The following is a 19898-nucleotide window of genomic DNA, read 5'->3' on the forward strand; positions in this document are numbered from 1 at the left end:
AAGATAAGGCAATAAAGTGTAAGAAGACGGATGGTACCAGCGGTATGTACAAGTATGTTTCTGGTCTGGTGATGCCATGCATGCATTGCTCTAGTATCAAAGGGGCTCTCCCGGGACTCATCTATTGGATGTTACAAGACTGGAGTTATCGGTGCATCTCCCGTGCTCTACGTCACCCGAGGCTCCATCCGGTTCCGGCTCCGGCTTGCACCGGCCCGGGCCTGCATACGACAGCCAACGCCAACAGCCATACATGCATCCAAACCTGTTGCCGACAGATGGACAAACAATTGCTTAATTCATGCTATTAAAGCTATTAACTTGTACCCAGAATGAGAATCAAAGTCAGTCTTCTCGATTCCACCACTCAAAAAATAAAAGAAAACAAGAACCTTGGATTCAAGTCCTCAATGAATCCTCTGCTCATGTGCACCTAAGCACATGTGAATGCAATATACCGCCGAACCGGCAGCGCAAGTCAGCGCGCCTGCTTGTGAAAAGGAAGAACAAGAGACCGTTTAATGGTGGACCAACTGGTATCCAAGCCATCACGCAAGTTCAAGCCAGATGCGCCATGACCTATGCAATAAAAATGAAACCCCCATGACGCTCGACGAGTCCTACTCTCGCCCCTCCCAATGCACAGATCCATCTTCTATACTGGTACAATCTCCCAACAAGTGCGCCCACAATCTGCTCTTAGTGGCCGCTCTGCTTCTCTTCAAGTTCTCGTGTATACTTCACAAAGGTCTTTTTGTGAATCTAAAGCGCACATCTGATTAGCACCCTACTGCCTGGAGATGATGAAGGTGGACGAAGGCTACTCACCATGCCAGCATATTTGCCGTCTCTCAGGACGCAAATGTACCGCAGACCCAGCTTGACAAAACATTCCCACGCCAGGTCCAACGGCGACCGAATATCCAATGCAACAGGAGCCTGTATGGCGGTAACGGTTAGCATCCACGGAACCTTTTCATCTCGCATCATCCGAGAATACGTACCGGATCGATGTATTGGGTAAAGTCTGTGGGGTCCGGCTGACTGCCATCGTCGTCATCAATGCTAGGGATTTGATCCATCAAGCAGAGGTTCGAGCCCTCGTCGGGAAGCTGGTCCAGCGCAAACTGAAGGTCCGGGGCAGGGATGAGTCCCACAAGGACATCGTCTCGCAGGATCGGCAGGCCGCCGTCGAGCTCCCCATGGCGGTGCAGGATCTCGAGCTTGGTGCGAAGGCTCGAAGCGGGAACCATGGGCGAGTTCGTGATATCAATGATCCGCTCCCTTCGCAAGCGACGGACCAGCTCCGTTAGATCTCCTGTAAAGATGGGCTTGTGTTTGTTGTCCAAGAAAGGATAGGCATTCATGTTCGTAAGGAGGTCCTGTGTGACATCGAGTTAGCCCACGTTGCTCGCCGTTGCTTGCCCCGGCTTCACTTACATAGATGCTCAACGGCTCAATGGCATCGGCCGTCCATTTGGCCACGAGGATGGACAGAGAGAATGGCAGTACATAGTCCAGGCTGCCCGTGAGCTCAAACAGGATGACGGCCAGCGTCACAGACAGCCGCGTGACACCGCACATGGTTGCGCCGGCAGCAATCAAGCCATAGACGCCGGGCTGGATACACGTTCCGTCGGAAGCAGTTGCGCAACCGCCCCAGATCTCCCAGTCGGGTGTAACGAGCACCAACCACTGCGCCAGGTGGCCCACGATCCGTCCCATCAAGCCGCCGACGACCATGGATGGGATATAGATACCGGCGGGAACTTTCTGTTGAGCAGATTAGCATGTTGCTTTCATGAGGCAGCCGAAGAGGGAGAGATGTATATGTGTGAGACATACGATCCCAAAGGCAATCACGGTCAAGAAGCCCTTTATCAAAAAGGCAAGGATCAATGTCCGTAGAATCTCGGGGATGTCGTCCACCGACCTCGGGCAAAGGCCCAGTCCATCGCCCTTGGTGCGGTCACACGGCGACGCCAGGTTGAGGAGCAGCTTCGCAACGGAAACCTTGGTCAGAGGGTTCCAGTAGCTCAAGAGGCCGGTCACAGAGGCGACGAGGAACACCTCCAGCATAGGATATGTCTTGATGGCCTTGATTCGGCGAAAGCTCTGTGCCCAGTACTTGGATGCCTTGATGAAAAGAGCCCCCATGGCGCCGCCGAGGATGCCGACAAAGATGAAGGAACTCAGCTCAAAGTACTCCCAGTCGACCAGATATCGAACCTCGAACATGACAACCTTGTGCGTGCCGTATGGGTTCAAAAACTTAAGCGACAGCGCGGCGACGATGCAGGCGAAGAACGTGCGAAACAGCGTCTTGGCTGGGAAGAAGTAGGACACCTCCTCCAGCCCAAACAATACGCCGCCCAAAGGCGCTCCAAAGGCAACAGCCACGCCGGCCGCGGCGGCAGCAGAGAGCACCTCTCGTCTCTTGGCATCGTTGCGGTCGTACTTTGAAAAGAGACGGCACGCAATGTTGCCCACGCAGGTCGCCATGTGGACGAACGGGCCCTCCTTGCCAATGCTCAGTCCCGAAGAGACGCTCAGAATCAGCGAGAGCATCTTGAAAATCAACGTCCTCAGACCCAGGAATCCGTGGAGGACGAACCCGCTGAGGATGACTCGCACTTCGGCGACGCCACTGCCTGCTGCCGAGTAGTAGACCATTGGCGGGTTTTCCGGCTTCCTCTCGACCACCTGTCGGGGACTGGCACTGTCATCGCCGGCGCCTTCCTCGGCCGCCTGAGGAGCCTCGGCAGCAAGATTTTCGTCCAACGTGGTCAGGCGGTACGCCGAGGGAACCACCGTCTTGGTCCAGAGGGCGACCCAGCACGAGGCGAGGGCGAAGCCGATGACGCAGACGACGTAGATGAGGAAGTCAGTCCACTTCTCGCCGAAGGGGTGGTAATGCAATGCCTGGGACCATGTCTTCCAGTCGGTGCACTCGGTGCGTCCACCAGGACAGCATCTCTGGAGCACCATGTTAGTATCAGCCTGGACACTACTATCCCTCCGTCGTCCTGAAGCATGCAGCTGCACCCACCTTTTCGTCAAAATACCACGCTCTTGCGCAATAGCCGTCCTTGAAGTCGAACACAACGGACTCGGCTACGTCGACGGTGTATGCTATCAAGGCAATGACAAAGCCGCAGAGGGCACTGAGAATCCAGCCCTGGCCGCCATCGATGATGGTCAGGATCCGGCCACCAAAGTCCTTCCTGCTGCGAAGCGCCCTGGCGCGATAGGAATCGGCAATTGTATCGTGCACCCAGTCGGTGCTTGTGAACTGATCGTACCACACCCGCTCGTCTGGGAAGATGGAGCCCTTGGACTCTGACATGGACCGTTCGGAGAAGGCATTGGCGAGGCGCTGGCCCCAGGAGGAGCGGCGGCTGTGATGCCGAGTGCCTCTGCTGCTGTCTACGAACCACGGGTCTTGTTAGCCGATCTGATGGCGGCACATGGCGGCATGTACACGGGATATATCTGGGGACGCAAAGCAGCAGGAAAGGGGTGTATTTGTGTAACAATTTTGCCATCGGTTGCTTGTTCCATACCCGAATAGCTCTGTTCGCGAGACAGGTTGCCACGCCGCGGCGAGGCAGCTCCGCTGTGAATTCGAACGTGGGATCGGGAGGTGCTGAGCAGCAGTGGGGAGCGCTCGTCTGGCTCATTTGCCGAGTGTTGGCGACGCATGGGATGCGGACGGCGAGACAGACGGGGAGACGCTGGCTGAGACGCCGACCCGTAGCCGTCTCGATCCGCCATGGCGGTGGGTGGTTGCGGCGGAGGGCAGAGTCGATGAAGCGGAGAGGAAGGAAACGGAGACAACGACGACGGCGATGGGATAGATGATGATGGTCTTCGGTGTTATAACGGTATCATGGATGCGGTAAAGCCTCGATGGGGGCGTGGGCTATCAAGGTACGGTACGAGTCGATGCTATCGGCAACAGGTGGTGCGGCGGTTAGCAGCAGTGGTACAGGTACAAGCACGAGCGCACCGCAGCAATGACACCTCCAGCAGGCACCACAGGGTGCTGAGGTTGGTCATCAGGTGCTGGCCCGGCGATGGAGATGGTGTACCAGCTACTGGGTACGGAGCACTTTACCTGGTTGCCTGGGGGTCTGCGGTGCGGCCTTGGCAAGGGGGTGGAGGGAAGAGAGGAGAAGAGAGGAGAAGGAGAGGCGCAGATAGCGAAGCCGACGCGAGGACGGTATTGGGCACCGCAGAGGGTGCTCTGGAGCTCGCTGGAGAAACCGCCAGAAGAAGCACGCAAGAGTGATGATGCGATGGAGAGGATAACGGAGCAAGAAGGGAAAAGAAGCGTCCAGACGTTCAACTCACAAGCCGGCAAGGCTGACCGTGCAAGTAGGTACGAGTACATTCTTGTAGGTCATCAATCTGCACGTCCCGGGGCGTGCGTCGCCTACCTTAGGTATCCTGCAATTTGGCCTAGTCCCAGCCAGGAGCTACGGCTAGCTTGCCTGGAGCCTCCACTGTCTGACCAGCGACAGGCGCTGCCAATTGGCCCAGCCGAGCTGCGCAGGTCCCCTACGGCGGCGCTCGTGGGGAGGCTGATGGGCACCTTTACCCGTTTGCCGCAAACAGCGCCGTCAGGTGAACTGATTCTCCGGGCCTTTGTCTCGACGGTCGAGGCTTGGGCAGCCATGGGCCCCGACTTGCCCGAGAGACGCCGTGCCGTTTGGGGTTCGATGTGCATTTGGCGGAATAGGCATCGATCGCATCAGACAAGAGGCGTTGAATAGGTACAACAAGAAATGGCGCGAGCCAGGAACGGAGCATTTGCTGCGTGTACTCCAGTAAGGTAGAACGCTGCTATCAGGCATGCAGATCGAGGTGCCGCACCGTTATCAACGCTCTTTTTTAAGGTCGCAGCATCTCGATGGCGTTTTTTGATGGAGAAGTAGGGCGACTTGTGACTCGGCAGAAGCATCGACGACTGCGTCATTGTCTGGTCTGGAATCTGTATTACTCGTTCATGTGAGTGGGCCTTGGCATTTCATCATCCGACATGCATTGCTGGCGAGCAGCCTTGCAGCCGCGGTGCAGCAACAAGTACCGGTACGATCCAGAGTAGTAGTCGCTTCATGCTAGAGCTGTAGCTGTACCTACATTTACCCCGGACCAGAAGATACAGTTGCCCGGATATTCGGTGATGGATGCCTTCGATGCGGAGGAACTCCATGCGAGGGATGGCAGCTTGAGGCGTCGAGGTCAGCGACGCGAGATCAAGAGACCAGCCTAGTGCCTGTCACAAGAGAACGCCACGGGCGCAGTTAAGCATAGAGGCGGCAGACCAGTGACCGTTGTGTGGGGGGTGTGAGGTTGGTGCTGGATGGCTTAGGTAAGCAGGCGCGATAACATAACTTGTACGGAGGAAGCTTTGAAAATAATGTCCTCGCGTCGCTTACTAATAGGCCCAAATAGTAAGCGACGCGAGGACATTACTTTTGAAAGCTTCCTCCGTATCTAGTCTACGGGACAGGCAGAGAAGAAGCGCTTCGTGGTACGACAGGAGGAAATGCAGGAGACATGCGACAAAGTATTACACATTCAGTTCCGTCGCAATTGTCATTCCCAGAAAAACAAATAGCCATCAGCGTTCTGTACCATATCCTCCCAATCGGCTCGAATAGACTTACACGCTCAATGGCGATGGCGGGCTAGCAGAGCTGTGGCGGGTGCACGTATTTCCGGCGGAAACAAAGCAAACATTTAGCGCCAGGGACTTCCAGGTCTTATCTTATCAGCCAGGAAAATTTCATGAGCCGTTCAAAAAGTTGCAGCGGCCGTAGTATAGAGGCATAGCCCATCCACCACCACCAGCATATCAATCGAGGCTCCTACGGTTCCTGCAACGCAAACACGTGAATTGAGGCGCCCGACTTCCCCAGGTTCAAAAGTACACAAACCATCATCATGGCCAAGAAGAGAAAGGCGTCCCGCGCTGCCGAGTCCGGCGGACCCAAAGAGCTGGACCCGGCAGACGCTCGCCTCAAAGTCACCTCCTACGAGGACGTGGCCAACTCAGAAGACGAGTTCTTCATGAACCGGGACACAATCATGCTCGACGACGAGCCCAACATGAAGCGTCGGAGAAAGGGCGAGGAGGAGATTGAGTTCTCGGATGAGGAAGTGCTAGGCTACGAAGAGTCAGATTCCGGCGCAAAGCCCAAGCAGAGCAAGTCAAAACGAAAGACGGCCGACTTTTCAGAAGATGAAGAAGACAAAGCCGATGGAGAAGAGGGCGACGAAAATTGGTGGGGTGCGTCCAAGAAGGAATACTACAACGCCGACAACATCGAGACCGAGGCCGATGCGCTAGAGGAAGAAACCGAGGCGAAGCGATTACAACAAAAGAAGCTGTCCAAGATGGCCGAGGAAGACTTCATCTTTGACGGAGACGAGTGGCTCACGGGCGAGCAGGAAGCGGAGGAAAGCGCGGAACCTGTGACAGAAGTCCTCAAGGAGGTCGAGATCACCGACGACATGGGCCCCGAGGAGCGATTAAAGTTGTTGTCTGCCCGGTACCCCGAATTCGACTATTTGGTCAAGGACTTCCAGGAGCTCCAGCCCCAACTAGAGGTTTTCAGGACAGAGGCCAAGGCTTCAGACGTCAAGTCTCTGGCCGCGATCAAATACTGGGTCCTTGGCTGCTACGTTGCCTCGCTGGCTAGCTACTTGGCTATACTTACGTCCCCGGCTCGTGATGCTGCCAAAGCGCACAAGACAATTGATCCCACCGAGCTCCGTGAGCACGATGTGATGGAGACCTTGATCCAGTGCCGTGAGGCGTGGGAGCGGGTCAGGGACATGAAATCAATAAGTGCACCTAGCGACGCTTCGCTGTTGCAAGGCCTTGATGCTATTGCTCAGCTGGAGACGGAAGCATTGGCCGCACAGACCAAGGCGAAGAAGGCCAAGAAGGCCAAGGAGGCCGCGGCCTCTGCAGCAAGCAAGGCCAAGAAGCTGGCAAAGGCCAAGGCGATTGAGGAGACCGTTGCCGATCTTTACGACCTGCCCATCAACACAAAGTCCAAGGCAAAGAGCAAGAGCAAGGCGGTACCCTCTCAGGATGACGACAGCTCAGACTTTGGCGAGGAGGAAACCCTGGACGCTCGAGCTGCGGCTGACAAGGCGGCTCGCAAGAAGAGCTTGAAGTTCTACACATCCCAGATTGTGCAAAAGGCCAACCGCCGTGCCGGTGCTGGTCGCGACGCAGGTGGTGACATGGACATCCCTCACCGCGAGCGCCTCCGAGACCGTCAAGCTCGACTCCTGGCTGAGGCTGAGAAGCGCGGCAAGAGGGATTCCAAGCTTGGCGCGAACCTGGGCGACGACAGCGACGAGGAAGACTCCAAGGCTGCCAACGCAATCCGCGACGACGAGGACGAATACTACGACATGGTGGCGCACGGTGCCAAGGCCAAGAAGGAAGACAAGGCGGCCCGATACGCAGCCTATGCGGCCGCCAGCAAGGCCGACAGAGTGGTGCCGACCGAGGAGATTGGCGAGGACGGCAAGCGCAAGATCACGTATGCCATCCAGAAGAACAAGGGTCTGGCGCCCAAGAGAAGCAAGGACGTTCGAAACCCGAGAGTCAAGAGGAGAAAGCAGTTCGAGGCCAAGCAGAAGAAGCTGAAGAGCATAAAGCCGGTCTGGCAGGGCGGCGAGCCCAAGGGAGGCTACCAGGGCGAGACGAGCGGTATCAATGCCACCGTCATCAAGAGTATCAAGCTGTAGAATTCTTTTTGCGATTAATATATGCACGCCTCATGGTTTATTGGACTCAACTTAGGGCTTGCATTTTGTAAGTGATGTTGATGTGCTCCAGGTCATTCTTGGCTATTGTTGCCTTGTCTCGTTTCACAGTAAGTACCTTAGCTTACTTCTCACGATGCCTTTGTGTCATTGACATGTGTGTATTCCTTCACTGTGGCCATGGTTAAGGTAAGGTATCCCATGTTACCTTATTCAGGGTAAGGAGACGGCTCAAGGGTAGAAGCTCATCCAAGCTATCATTTCTGCCCCACTCAAATCAACAGGCATTAATCTGGCTACCTTTCAACCTCACATCTTCATCTCCAAGCTGCGAAAACAGCCCTAGCCATACAACTGGTCCAGTTGCGTTGCCCAAGCTTCCAATGCCGCCGATATCATAACGTCTGAATCTCTCGTCCTCGCAGCCAAGCCGCTACAGCGCCCGCAATGGCTGCCATCGATGCCAGCAAGTTCACCACCTCGGACCAAATCTTCTCCGCGAACCATACCCTCCCCCAGATCCGCTCCATCCACAAGGCCCTCCATGTCGAGATCGAGGACAAGGCGAGCCGCCTGCGGACGCGCGTAGGCGGGTCATACCGCGACCTGCTGGGCACGGCCGACACCATTGTCCAGATGCACGAAGACAACGATGCGGTGCAGGAGCTTCTGCGCAGCATGGGCTGGCGGTGCGGCAGAGCGGTGGTGTCGACGAAGGTGGCTGCGCTGGCCAACTTTGTGGAAAAGGAGCGGAAAGCAGACGTTGCCGAAGCAGCGAGACAGAGGCTGCTGGATGGATGCCTGCTGGTTGTTGGGAGGCTGCTGAGGGGTCGTGGAGAGCTGGACGAGAGCTTCAGTACAGGCGACAGATTGGTGGTGGCGGCCAAGGTGTTGGTCTTGAGCCGTCTGCTGGTCAATAGTCTGGGGAAAGAAGCGCTCAAGGACGACGCGCGACAAGCTGTTGATGCGGCCCGGAAGAAGCTCGACAGCTTACGCCGCCGGCTCCGGAGAACGCTGGAGAAGGCTTTGGAGAAGATTGCTGCCGATTCAAACAGGGACGACGTGCTGAAGGCTCTCGCTGCCCATAGCCTTGCAAACAGCTCTGGGGCCAAGGACACGCTGCGGCACTTTTTCGAAGTGAGATTCAAAGCCGTCGCGGTCACCCTGGACTCTGAGGAGGATGAACGGGTGGGAAGCGCAGACGATGTCATCCGAAGCCTTGAGCTCTATGCCCGGACTCTCCTGGACGTACAGGCCTTGGTGCCGAACAAGCTCTCGCAGGCGCTCCATGCTCTGACTAAGAAGCCTCTGCTGGAGGATGCCTCGCTACGGAAGCTGGAGGGACTGCGGCTTGACATATTCGAAAGATGGTGTGGCGAAGACATTCAGTATTTTACGCCCTTTATCCGCCACGACGACCTGAGTGGGACACAGGCAAAGGAGATGTTTGATAGCTGGGTTGAAAAGGGGCAGGAGGTGCTGCTCCGCGGTTTGAAGAAGATATTGGAGCCAATGCATGATTTCAAGTCGATAACGGAACTGCGGACGAACCTTCTTCAGCTATGGATACGGCAGGGCAGCAAAGTCCGGGGAATCGATCCGGAGGAGATGCAAAATCACTTGAGGCACGCCATCAACACGCAACTGCTTGCCGTTCTCGAGTCCAAGGTCACCAAGCTTCATATTGTGGGCTCCGAAGTCAAGGCTACGCTGGAAAGTTGGAAGGATGGCGTGACTGGGAAGCTGCCGGGGTTGTGGGATGAAGAAGGGTACGAAGATGCTCTGTCTAGCGGAGCTCGCCCATTCCTGCAAGAAGTCGCATCACGCTTCTACGGCCGCAGCGATGCCGTGTCTAAAGCTCTCAACTGCTACTACTCGTGGTTTCACATCATTGACGACGTTAAGGAGGTAGTCGGGCAGTTGGAGAAGCAGCGGTGGGATAACGACTTTGACGAAATCGAAGATGAAGAGACCCTCGAGGCGAGGCAGCAGCTGCTGAGCAAGGACGATCCGAAGATGCTGCAGCAAAAACTTGACACCAGTCTCGATGCGTCCTTTGAAGCCCTTGAAAAGGAGATGCAGCAGTTGTGGCATGGCAAATCCGAGACTGGCAGCCGCAGTGCCATCGCCATGTATCTGATCCGAGTCTTGAGAGACATCCGTCGCCAACTGCCGCAGCGCGAATCCGTCAAGGATTTTGGTCTGAGTATGGTCCCGGCGCTTCACCAAGCGGTTGTGGTCTCGGTATCAGAGTTGCCGGTTGATGAGTTCGTGTCGGGTGGCCTATCCGGGAGGATAGTCGTCGGCAGACCGCTGTGGGATGGGGACCCAGCGTTGCCCAATCAGCCAGCACCAGAGACGTTTCAGTTCCTGCACAGCTTGTTGCTCTCTTTGTCTGATGCGGGAGTTGATCTATGGACCGCAGCTGCGATGACCGCTCTGAAGCAGCACGTTAGCCGGCGATTGTGTGAGGCATGGAATCAAGAACTTCAGAGCATAAAGTTTGCTGAGGAGGTGAAGGAAGTGAAAGAAGATGCCGAGGAGGTCAAAGAGCAGAAAACCGAGATGGAGACTGAAGCAAATGATGCAGAGGGCCCTGGTGAGAAACAAAACGAACCACAAGGCGATGCTGAGAAAGAGCCGGCCCTGAAGTCAGATGGCCAAGGAAGTGACGGAGAAGGAAACGCAGAGGCAGGAGACAATGGAAAAGCCAGGGAGGGTGAGAAAAAGGACGCTGGAAAGGAAGAGGATGGCACAGCGCCAAGCAACGAGCAGCTGCGGGATCTCTGCATCCAGTGGCTATTCGACATTTCCCTCCTCCGCCTTTCCGTCGGGACTGAGGCGGGAGAGACGGCAGACGAGTTCCAAAACCTGGAAGATGCAGTGTATGGGCACAGCGGCCTCGATGAATCCTCACGGCAACACGTCGGTAAGGCGGCAAAGAACTTCTGGAGCCGGACGAGTCTGCTGTTTGGTCTACTGGCATGAGACGCCATTTTCCCCTCTCAAAGTCCATCTATGGGCACGAATTTGATATACACAGAACAAGCAAGCTTATCAATATTTTCTTCACATTTACAGCTTGTGCCTCTTCTCGCCGCTCGCAACCTTTCTAAACTCTTCCTGCGGGACACCGGTCTCAAACCTCGCCAGCCCAGCAAACACTTCGTTAAAGTTGCTCATGTTGACGACGTTCTGCTCCGGCCCCCTAATGAGCTTCTTGATGCCCAACAAGCTATCGCCAACCAGATGCTCCCCCAGCCTCTCATCCACCTCCTTCAACACCAACCCCTTGAACTTGTCGTCCTCCCCCTGTCCCACCTCCTCAAAGACGCGATTCACAAACCCACACCTCTCCAGCTCCGCACTCGTGATCCTCTTGCTCATAATCAGCGCCTCGTTCGCCCTCGCGAGCCCCAGCCGCGTGACCAGCGCCCGCGACGAGCCCCCCTCCGCGACGAGCCCCAGCGAGGAGAAGGGCGTGAGGAGGAAGGTGTGGGGCGCCGCGTAGACGAAGTCCGCGTGGGCGACGAGCGCGGCGGTGAGGCCGACGACGGGGCCGTTGAGGCCGACGACGAGGATCTTTGGGTGGGAGGCGAAGGCCTCGGTGATGTTGAGGTTGAAGGCGACGAAGGACTGGAGCCATAGCTTGCGGGCTTCGTGGGGGTCGTCTGGGGTGGTTCTGCCGATGGAGACGTCTGCGCCGCTGTTTTTGGGTGTTAGTCTTGATGATTGTTGGTTTTCACTCCCGGTACCCCTCGGACAATTGTATCATCATGATCATCATCCTGGGGGGAAAGCATGGAGACCATAGAAAGAAGCCTTATGAGTAGGAATGGAGATGATAGACACAATAAGTACGAAGTCGACTCACGCAGAAAAGTAGCGCCCCTTGCCGAGAATCACCGTGACAAAGACCTCGTCATGCTTGGCGACCTCCCTCAAGGCCTGCGAAAGCTCGTAGTACTGCGCCTGGGTGAGGGCGTTGAGCTTCTTCTCGTTGGCAATGGTGACGACGGCGACGCGGCCGCGGTAGTCGATGGAGATGACGCTGGACGACATGGCCGATAGATTGTATGAGGGATTGTATGTATGGGATTTGGTGGCGGATATGATGTTATGAAAAGAAAGAAAAAGCAAGGGGGGGAATTTATATGCGCTTGCTTGTCTGATATATATATGAAGTTGTACGTTTGATATGAATGAATGAATGAATGACTTGAGGTGAGAGGTGAGGTGAGATTTGTGTCTGACCCCGGTTGCCCAGATACCGAGGTTTGGCGGCTAATAAGGGTCCTTTTCTTTGCGGGGGCAGCGGTTCCGCGGGTTTGGATTTCCGTTGGACTGAAGCTTATCAACCTCGATCTTTCTTCCATCCTTGTCAGACTGAGTAAAAGACCAATGTAAGATGTATGATGAAAGAGCGGTAAAAGAGAGGCCGTTTGTAGGGAAAGCAAATGCTGAGCGATATATTTTGAAAAGAAGAAATGCCTCTATACACTGACAAAAGCTGAATGATCAAAGGTACTACATACTCCGTAAAAATGTGCATCGCCCTTTGCAATGCCCGCCCCGGGTTGAAAGAAAGCATCATGGCTCTTTTCCCACGCGCCCCCATCTCACCAATATTCTCATTACATTTTGCCCCCCCCTCTACTCACAAATCCATATACACTTCTTCTCCCCCTCCTCATCGGCGCGCCCTGATCTGTCGCTGTTTCGGGAAATCCAGCGGCAGCGCGAGCTTCGCCACGTGCAGGATGCGGTCCTCCGTCTTGTCCTTGACGGGCTTGACCCTCGCGCCAATCTCGTGGAAGTACTGATTCATCATGCGCTGGTCTATCCGCAGGTCGTCCCGCAGGGCCTGCGTGTCCACCTCGAAGTTGTCGACGATGCAGGCGAGCGCGCAGCAGTGCGCGATGAGCAGGTCGATGTGGAACTTGCGCAGCTGGCCGGCGTCGGAGAACTTGCGCCGGATGTTCTCGATGACGGCCTCGGGCGCGGGGGCGAGCAGCTCGCGGAGCTTGTCGCGCGGGGGGACCTGCCGCGTGCCCCTTTGGCGACCGGGCTTGGAGTAGAGGTAGAAGAGCAGGACGATGGAGAGGTATCGCAGCACGCGCAGGCGCATCTCGGCGGACTCGTTCGAGGCAATGGCCTGCACGCGCGAGACGACGTACCGGGAGCGGAACTGGATGCTCTCGCCGTGCTTGGCCTTCTCCTGCCACTCGCGGATGGGGACGAGATTGAGGATGTCGGCTCCGATGAGCTCCTCGGGGCGGTACACGTCGTAGATTTCGTCGGCGTCGAGGTTGGCCTTGGGCACCGGCTTGGCCTCGTCGATGACTGCCTGCAGCTCTTCTCGGGAGGCCATTGTGGATGTGACGGCGCCGATTGAGCTGAGCGTCGCCTTGGAGGCGTCGTCCAGCTGGACCGGTCTGCCGTCGGCCGTCTTTCTCTGTGGGGTGATTGCGTTGAGCACCTTGTCCTGGATCGCCTTCTTGGCCTTTTTCGTTCCGAACGTCTGGCCAAGATCTGTTCTCTGGTCGAGCATGGTCTTTTTTTCTGTTAGCATTTTCCCATCCCGTCTGTCGAGGTGGCATCGAGGGGCCGAAGCCTACCTTCTTCTCCTGCTGCTGAGATGCAGAAGTCGGGACCTGCTTGGAACGAACGGTGCCGCGCACAACCATCTTCTTCGCCTCGACGACTTCCATCTTTCCAGTCTTGGGATCATAGATGCCGATGAAGTGGTTCAACAGTGGCTTCGAGTCGCGCCCCTCTTCTTCTCGTGCTGTGTAGTCTAGGTTTCGGTGGGTAGTAGAGTGAAGGAGAAGCCTCTTGTCGGCGTTCTTCTTCGATTTTGATGACGCAGTCTTGGGGAGATATGAGTTGAACACTAGATCTGAGGGCATCTCCATCCCGGGAGTGCTGACTGTAATGCGCCGTCAGTAGGGGCGCGAATGGTGTCAGATTTTCAGCCGAGATGCTGCATACCAACTACAGGAGGGCAGGATTTGGGCCGAAGGACGGAGGAGACGGTGGCAGTCGAAGCCGGTGCGTCAATGGCGACCTTCTTCTTCGACGAAGGGTTCTTCTCGCCATCTCGCTTCCGCTTCTTGGTGCTGAGGTCCGACATGGTTTCTGCCTATTTGCCAGCCGGTCTGGATCTCTTCTCTGTTTTGGGGCCCTGAAATTGATGCTAAAGTGGGATATCTCTGCTCCAAAAATTTTTGGTTATCGGGCGGCAGGAAATCAGCAGCCGGTGTTTCTCCGAGCGGGCGGTGAGAGCGCGAGACAAGACCCCACATGGCCGGTTCGCAGCGATTTACGTCACGACAGCAGCAGGGGAGCAGAGCTGCAGGAGCTCCATCGGTAAATGCAAGCTCGCCCACAAACGGGTGGAAAATATATCAATCAGGTCACACGAGCATCATAAGGATGCCAGCTCAGAGGAGCTTGAGTACTCGTAGTGTATCTTCGATATTCACGGTAAAGACAGGACGTCACGTAGGAGCTCAATAGTAAGTTGGAAATGAAGTAGATTCTGCATTTGTAGCTTGTCAAGCAGCGTATCTCGATCCTCCGCGTGCCTCATGTTGCAGCTGTTCCTCCATGGCTTTGCATCCTTAAACGATGTCTTTGCCCGACTGAAATTGTCCAGTTCCCATCTCTCGCGTTCGTCCAAACTCCCATAGCTGAATTGGCAGGGCGCACCGGTATGCTGATTCCAATTGAATGGTCGCGATCGTCACGGGAGATACCCGTGGTGGTGCAGCAGCTAAGCTTGTCGTATCATCGTGAACTCATTGAAAATGTGAGGGATGCGTCAAGTCAGGTAGAAGAGCGAGTCGTTTATTTGCTAAGGTCGGGTTAGCACCGAGCTTCCAGCAGCGGCAAAAGCACATTGGACGACACTTACGAGCGAGCCCTCATCTTTCTTCTCTTGCGCTTAAGGCGACGAACGCGCTTCTTCCTCCATTTGGCTCTCATCTTGAACGATGCGTCTGGAAGCTAGTTAGCGGGGTGATTCGCGCGACAGCATGGCGGCGAGAACGGCAACTCGCAGCATAGAGCGCATTGGATTGATTCCAATGCACTCCGTGGCTGCGAAATGCCAGGCAATGCGCCGTAGGGCGGGAGCTCTTACTTGTTCTTTGACGAGAAACGTTGTTGGGATGAGGTACAAGAAAGGAACTTTCGAGAGAGCGGGGGAATTTCAAGCACTTTGACAAGGCTGCTGTAGGGCACAAACCCCCCGCGCATCACGTGGTCGGGTGAGGGGCCCGAGCTTGCTCCAATCGACTTAGGTAAGCTACTATGATACAGTACGATTAGCACTCAATACTGTAATCGCACTGTAGCTCTCAAGGTGAAAGAGCAAAGAAGTAAGAAAAGAAGGCAGGAGCGAGATGAACATTGTGAGTTGGTCCTGCCCGCAAGTTTTCAGGGTAGCAACACCGCTGAGGGAAGACCAAGGAAGCCAATCTCGTGAAGTTTCAGAAATTTCTTCCGCTTCCAAGGTGCACGCGTGAAGTCTTTTTGGTCCCTTGACCAGCTGTTTATCCCATATTTGAACGCTGTACTCCGTACTTCCTCCTCGCCTTGACTCTCCTCATCGCCTTTGACCCTCACCTTCGCCTTGACTGCCACCAATCGGATGCTCACCATGGAGGCTGCACCAGCCAACGCAGATCAGCACTGCGATGATGACTATGAACTGCCGGCCGCATATCTCCGCTTCATTGACAAGCGCATCAGTGACCAGCCTATCGAAGATCTTCCCATCTAGGAGCAGGAAATCTTCAAGATTGGACGGGACCCAGTAGCCAAGTAATATGCGAGCGAACCAGCTTTGGATCTCTGGATGCCATTACTGACTGCTGATCTGCAGCGCCCTCTGTCTTCAGAATGATTCGGAGAACTTTGCTTCACGAAACCACTGTGAAGTCTACGTGATTGTCTATGAACCGTCCGTCAACCACGTCTACGTCAGAGATCGCAAGTCCGTCAATGGAACGTTTGTCAACGGCCAGCTCATTGGCAGCGGCCCGCAGATAACCCCTGGATATCTCTTGGAAGACGGCGATGTCATTGAGATTCAACCTCATTGGAAGTTCCTCTTCCGCCAACCTCGAAAGCCACCCACTCGGCCGCTGACCGCCATCCAGACAGCAGAATGCCAGGTTTGTCTTCCTCACGATAATCATCAGGGTGCGCTTCATCTGACAAGCATAGTTCTTCAAAAATGAGTATCTCATAACGCCACGATGCCTCGGCAGCGGTGCAGAGGGAGCTGTCTACTTGGCCATCGAATCCAAGACCAAGCGGCAGCTGGTCTGCAAGCTCGTCAACCTGGGCAAGCAGGATGGCACGATGCCACGAGAAGATTCTTATCGAAAGCTTCAGGAAATTGACGTCCTTCGACAGCTCAAACATGTGAGTGTGTTTTGTACAATCGACGGCCGCACGATGCTAACTCTCTCCAGCCCAACATCCTGCCCTACATTGACGCCGTCGTTTCCCCACATACTCTGTGAGTAGAGACCTCGTGATTGACTGATTTGGCAACCATACGGTACTAACGATGCTTCAGGTACATTTTCACAGAGCTTGCCGCTGGTGGTGATCTTGTTTCCTTCATCAATCGTCACGAGTTTATCCAGGAGATTGACTGCAGAGTTCTTCTTCGACAGGTTGTGCGCGGTCTCGCTTATCTTCACAGAAAAGGCATCATCCACAGAGACTTGAAACCGGAAAACATCCTGCTGGCATACTCACCCAAGATAGCTTATCATCGAATCATGCTGTCCGATTTTGGGGCTTGCGCTGTTCCTCGTCGAAGCCGAATGATGACTGATATTGGCACCTTTGAGTACAAGGCTCCGTAAGTCGTCCATACTTGAGTTATCAGAAATTGTTGAACTAATGCGTACACTATCTCAGTGAGGTCTTCTTTTCGGCCGCGGAAGCCCAAACAACGGCGCTTGATATGTGGTCCCTTGGCCTCGTCACCCTAAGAATGCTGACCTTTGATGTGGAGTGCTTTGGAAGCCTGACTCGCATGGACCAGAAATCCCTTGAGCAGATGGTCAACACAATGATTGAAGACATATCGCCAAAGCGCTCCTCCAACAGCCAACGGTTTGTCTTGGCATGCCTCCAACTGGCCCCAATGAACAGGATCACTGCTGCCGAAGCAGAGTGTCACGATTGGTTCTGCACCCCGCAGAAACATTTCGAATTCTTTCAGCAGCTCGATCAACGGTGTCAAACCGAGCTGACCGATGATGATACTCACCTCAAGCCGATGCCCTGGGATTTGGCCAGTCTTCAGCCCCTTTCGCCTGCTCCAACACCTGCCAAAGCTTCTGCTACTACTTCTGGTGGTAGCGGCCTCAGGCTTATGCGTTGGGCCTCTCCATCCTGCGTCGAGACATCGGGACACTTGGGGGGTGCTCAGGAGAGCGGCCAAGCGGCCAAGTCTGGACCGCTGCCAGGATTGTCGTCCCCTCAAGGATCTGGTCCGCTAACCCCCAAACTTCAACTGACAAAGGAGATCCCAGATACCACCCAGAATGCGAAGCAGAGCCTGGTTACGCCGCAGCGTGATGGTGATGCTGGAAATCGCAGACCAGAGGTCCGGATCCTGACATCTCGTCAGCTACGAATCTGTGATGTGCTTCAGCTTCCTCTTCCTGATCTCAATAGGCACTTGAAGCAAGCACGCAACGAGCATCGCAGAGAAGAAGTGCTGGCAGAACTCAAGCGGCTGAATGCCAAGTTTCTGACTGATACTATGCAGGCTATCGTGGAAAGTGAAGACGCTGGAGCTGAGGGACGCCGAGGCTAACCGGATACAAGTTGACAATTTCCCCAATGGATGTGAACCTTGCGGGTTGTGAGTTATATGTATGAGTTGTAACGTTTTGCGAGGGATGGTTTCGGATATCGGTTCTCTCAAAGTCACAGGACATCACAGGGAGTATGGCTGAGGCTTGATGATTTTGAGGCAAGGTACGGCACCTTGGTGCTCTCGTATCTGATGGATAACAAGGGATATACCAGGGAAACATTATGACGGATGGTCACCTGAGGTTGGGAGAGTTCTGTCTTTTGTCACGGATAAGTTTCAAAGCTGATGGAAGGGCTTGGCAAGACCAGATCCGCTTCCACACGTTCGAATCACGCTTGTATATAAACGCTATTTGCGAAGACTACAAAAAGCTCTCCTCTTTAAAAGACGGAACAAGTGACGCTTCCCATAAGCAATCGGACAAGGGCATATGTGTGTCATGAGGTGGATCAAGTCGTCGAGCTCACAATCAAACTTCACCCGTCAGTCACTCGACTTCATCATCCCTCGCGGCGCAAAGCCCCTTGATTCAACCCACAGCATACGACTCCCTATCAACTCGAGCTTGACCCCCTTTCGCCGTCTTTCCCACATCTCGACTGCCTCCGCCGCCGAATCCACATCCTGACCCCGGTCCGGCACTCCATCCCACCAGTCCCACAAACCACTCTCCTCCTCCTCCTCCTTCTTCACCCCTCCCTCACCCTTCTCTCCATCATCGTCATCATCATCATCGTCATCAACATCCTCCTCCACCTCATGCTCGACGATACACCGCTCCCCATCCCTAACACACCTCCTACACCCCCTCCGCGCAACGTCCCGCCCCTCCCCCCTCGTCGTCTCCATGCTCATCGAGCACGGCAGGCCCTTTGCGAGGCACTGCAGGCAGTCCCCCCAGCCGGAAGGCTTCTGCGTCGTCCGGGCTTGGAAGCGCGGCGGCTGGATCCGGTCCCGGACGGGATAGCCCTCCACGTAGCGGGGGAGGGCCATGCGTATGCGGGCTTGGTTGGCGTTCCATAGCGAGTTTACTTTTCTGCTCAGTATGGAAAAGGAGTCGTCGTCGTCGTCGTCGGCGGCGGCGGCGTTGGATGGAGGGAGTTTGACGGAGGAGGAGGAGGAGGAGGAGGAGGAGGAAGAAGATGATGATGAAGAAGAAGAGAGGAATTGTGGTTCTGGTTCGTGCAGGAGAAAGAGGTCTGCGAGGCCGAGGACCGCGTCGTCTACTTGTGCCCTTGAGAGCTGGTTCCTCATGTACCGCCCCATGTGCCAGTCCCTCAGCCTCCTTTTGTGAAGTTGTGCGATTCTGGTCCTTGTTGAAACATCTGTTTCTTCTTCTCCTCCGTCTTCTCCACCTTTGCCTTGTCCAATTCCTTCTTCTTTCTCAATCTTACTACGTAGCTGCGCGGGTCTGTTGAAGACGCCCTCTTCTTCTTTTTCTTCTTCTTCTTTGGGATGACATGCTTGGGATAGTACCAGTGGGAATTGGCTTCCCGGAAGGGAGGAGAGCGAGGGGGCTTGGTGTCGGTGCCGGCGGCGGTTGGCAGCGGCGTTGCTTATGGCGAGGAGGAGGAGGGTTGTTGGTTGATAGTCGTTGTCGTCCTCGTCATTGCGTGGCATTGTGGAGAGAGAGGAGAAAGGGAGAGAGAAGAGAGGGAGGGAGAAGAGAGAGAGAGAAGAGAGAGAGAGAGAGAGAGATCTTTTTGTCTTAAGCTTGGGAGGAAGGGGTGTTTTACGTGAAAGGGTGATTTTGCTGTTTCGAGTGAGGACCAGGGAAATTTCAGATCGTTAGGAAAGGACGACCGTTCGTGCTCCTTGGGGATATTTTCTCTATTTCAAAAAGATCAGATGAACCAGATGAAAGACAGAGTGACTCGGTCGTTTCAGCCCGCAAACCGTCTCTCGCGGTGACTCCCATCAAAGGTGAATCAGTTCCGGCACAGCACATGCAAACGTCGGCGTCCCATTCACGAGCAGTTCGCGAAACCCAGTTCAAACGAGGCAACACATACAAACACAGTCACTCCAGACATGAACAAGGCACGACGGCTTCCTAATCAGCAGCAATGGCATTGGTACCATGAACTAGGTTACGCGCTGAGACGCAACCGTCTAAACTCATACCAATTCACGTACAAGAACCAGTCCTAGCCCATGCCCGATCCCACCGCTGCCCATCACCACCAAATAGTGGTCAAATGAAAGCAGAAAAAGGGTTGCACTTCCCGTCCGGACCCTTATGCCCTTACCCGTAACC

General features: G+C 55.0%; 7 protein-coding genes across 7 annotated transcripts; 3 read left to right on the forward strand and 4 right to left on the reverse strand.

The window, feature by feature from the left end:
• Nucleotides 1–699: 699 nt before the first annotated feature.
• Nucleotides 700–3774, reverse strand: BBK36DRAFT_1114359 (hypothetical protein; the record flags this gene model as incomplete). The annotated part of the gene is made up of 7 exons (XM_024890019.1): nucleotides 700–762; nucleotides 829–939; nucleotides 1005–1382; nucleotides 1441–1773; nucleotides 1846–2976; nucleotides 3050–3426; nucleotides 3564–3774. The coding sequence occupies 7 exons, from the start codon at nucleotides 3772–3774 to the stop codon at nucleotides 700–702; spliced, it is 2604 nt and encodes an 867-aa protein (XP_024751162.1).
• Nucleotides 3775–5949: 2175 nt separating this feature from the next.
• BBK36DRAFT_1115387 (hypothetical protein) lies at nucleotides 5950–7773 on the forward strand (the record flags this gene model as incomplete). Its single annotated transcript, XM_024890127.1, has 1 exon — nucleotides 5950–7773. One exon carries the CDS (start codon nucleotides 5950–5952, stop codon nucleotides 7771–7773), a length of 1824 nt encoding a protein of 607 aa, XP_024751163.1.
• Nucleotides 7774–8238: 465 nt separating this feature from the next.
• On the forward strand, nucleotides 8239–10779 carry BBK36DRAFT_1167145 (oligomeric Golgi complex component; the record flags this gene model as incomplete). Its single annotated transcript, XM_024895009.1, has 2 exons — nucleotides 8239–10390; nucleotides 10502–10779. 2 exons carry the CDS (start codon nucleotides 8239–8241, stop codon nucleotides 10777–10779), a joined length of 2430 nt encoding a protein of 809 aa, XP_024751164.1.
• An 87-nt stretch (nucleotides 10780–10866) lies between these two features.
• On the reverse strand, nucleotides 10867–11853 carry BBK36DRAFT_1167146 (ClpP/crotonase; the record flags this gene model as incomplete). Its single annotated transcript, XM_024895010.1, has 2 exons — nucleotides 10867–11497; nucleotides 11666–11853. 2 exons carry the CDS (start codon nucleotides 11851–11853, stop codon nucleotides 10867–10869), a joined length of 819 nt encoding a protein of 272 aa, XP_024751165.1.
• Nucleotides 11854–12277: 424 nt separating this feature from the next.
• BBK36DRAFT_1134737 (hypothetical protein) lies at nucleotides 12278–13928 on the reverse strand. The gene is made up of 6 exons (XM_024892407.1): nucleotides 13783–13928; nucleotides 13546–13720; nucleotides 13410–13487; nucleotides 12480–13376; nucleotides 12403–12434; nucleotides 12278–12359 (listed from the first exon to the last, which is right to left on the reverse strand). The coding sequence occupies exons 1-4, from the start codon at nucleotides 13922–13924 to the stop codon at nucleotides 12482–12484; spliced, it is 1290 nt and encodes a 429-aa protein (XP_024751166.1). The 5' UTR covers nucleotides 13925–13928; the 3' UTR covers nucleotides 12278–12359; nucleotides 12403–12434; nucleotides 12480–12481.
• Nucleotides 13929–15454: 1526 nt separating this feature from the next.
• On the forward strand, nucleotides 15455–17638 carry BBK36DRAFT_2669 (kinase-like protein; the record flags this gene model as incomplete). Its single annotated transcript, XM_024897998.1, has 7 exons — nucleotides 15455–15545; nucleotides 15612–15618; nucleotides 15680–15971; nucleotides 16024–16224; nucleotides 16275–16321; nucleotides 16382–16672; nucleotides 16732–17638. 7 exons carry the CDS (start codon nucleotides 15455–15457, stop codon nucleotides 17636–17638), a joined length of 1836 nt encoding a protein of 611 aa, XP_024751167.1.
• Nucleotides 17639–18124: 486 nt separating this feature from the next.
• Nucleotides 18125–19261, reverse strand: BBK36DRAFT_1193993 (hypothetical protein; the record flags this gene model as incomplete). The annotated part of the gene is made up of 2 exons (XM_024896834.1): nucleotides 18125–18996; nucleotides 19066–19261. The coding sequence occupies 2 exons, from the start codon at nucleotides 19259–19261 to the stop codon at nucleotides 18125–18127; spliced, it is 1068 nt and encodes a 355-aa protein (XP_024751168.1).
• Nucleotides 19262–19898: the final 637 nt, after the last annotated feature.

The sequence above is a fragment of the Trichoderma citrinoviride genome (assembly GCF_003025115.1).
Source record: "Trichoderma citrinoviride strain TUCIM 6016 unplaced genomic scaffold BBK36scaffold_4, whole genome shotgun sequence".
In the NCBI taxonomy this organism is placed as follows: Eukaryota; Fungi; Ascomycota; class Sordariomycetes; order Hypocreales; family Hypocreaceae; genus Trichoderma; species Trichoderma citrinoviride.

What these genes read in the sequence shown, in the direction of transcription:
- BBK36DRAFT_1134737 (XM_024892407.1), bottom strand. Translation starts at nt 13,924, where the DNA reads ATGTCGGACCTCAGCACCAAGAAGCGGAAGCGAGATGGCGAGAAGAAC. An exon ending in GGGCGCGACTCGAAGCCACT is followed by an intron (nt 13,488 to 13,545) that starts GTTGAACCACTT and finishes GAAGTCGTCGAG; the next exon opens with GCGAAGAAGATGGTTGTGCG. An exon ending in CTCAGCAGCAGGAGAAGAAG is followed by an intron (nt 13,377 to 13,409) that starts GTAGGCTTCGGC and finishes CCACCTCGACAG; the next exon opens with ACGGGATGGGAAAATGCTAA.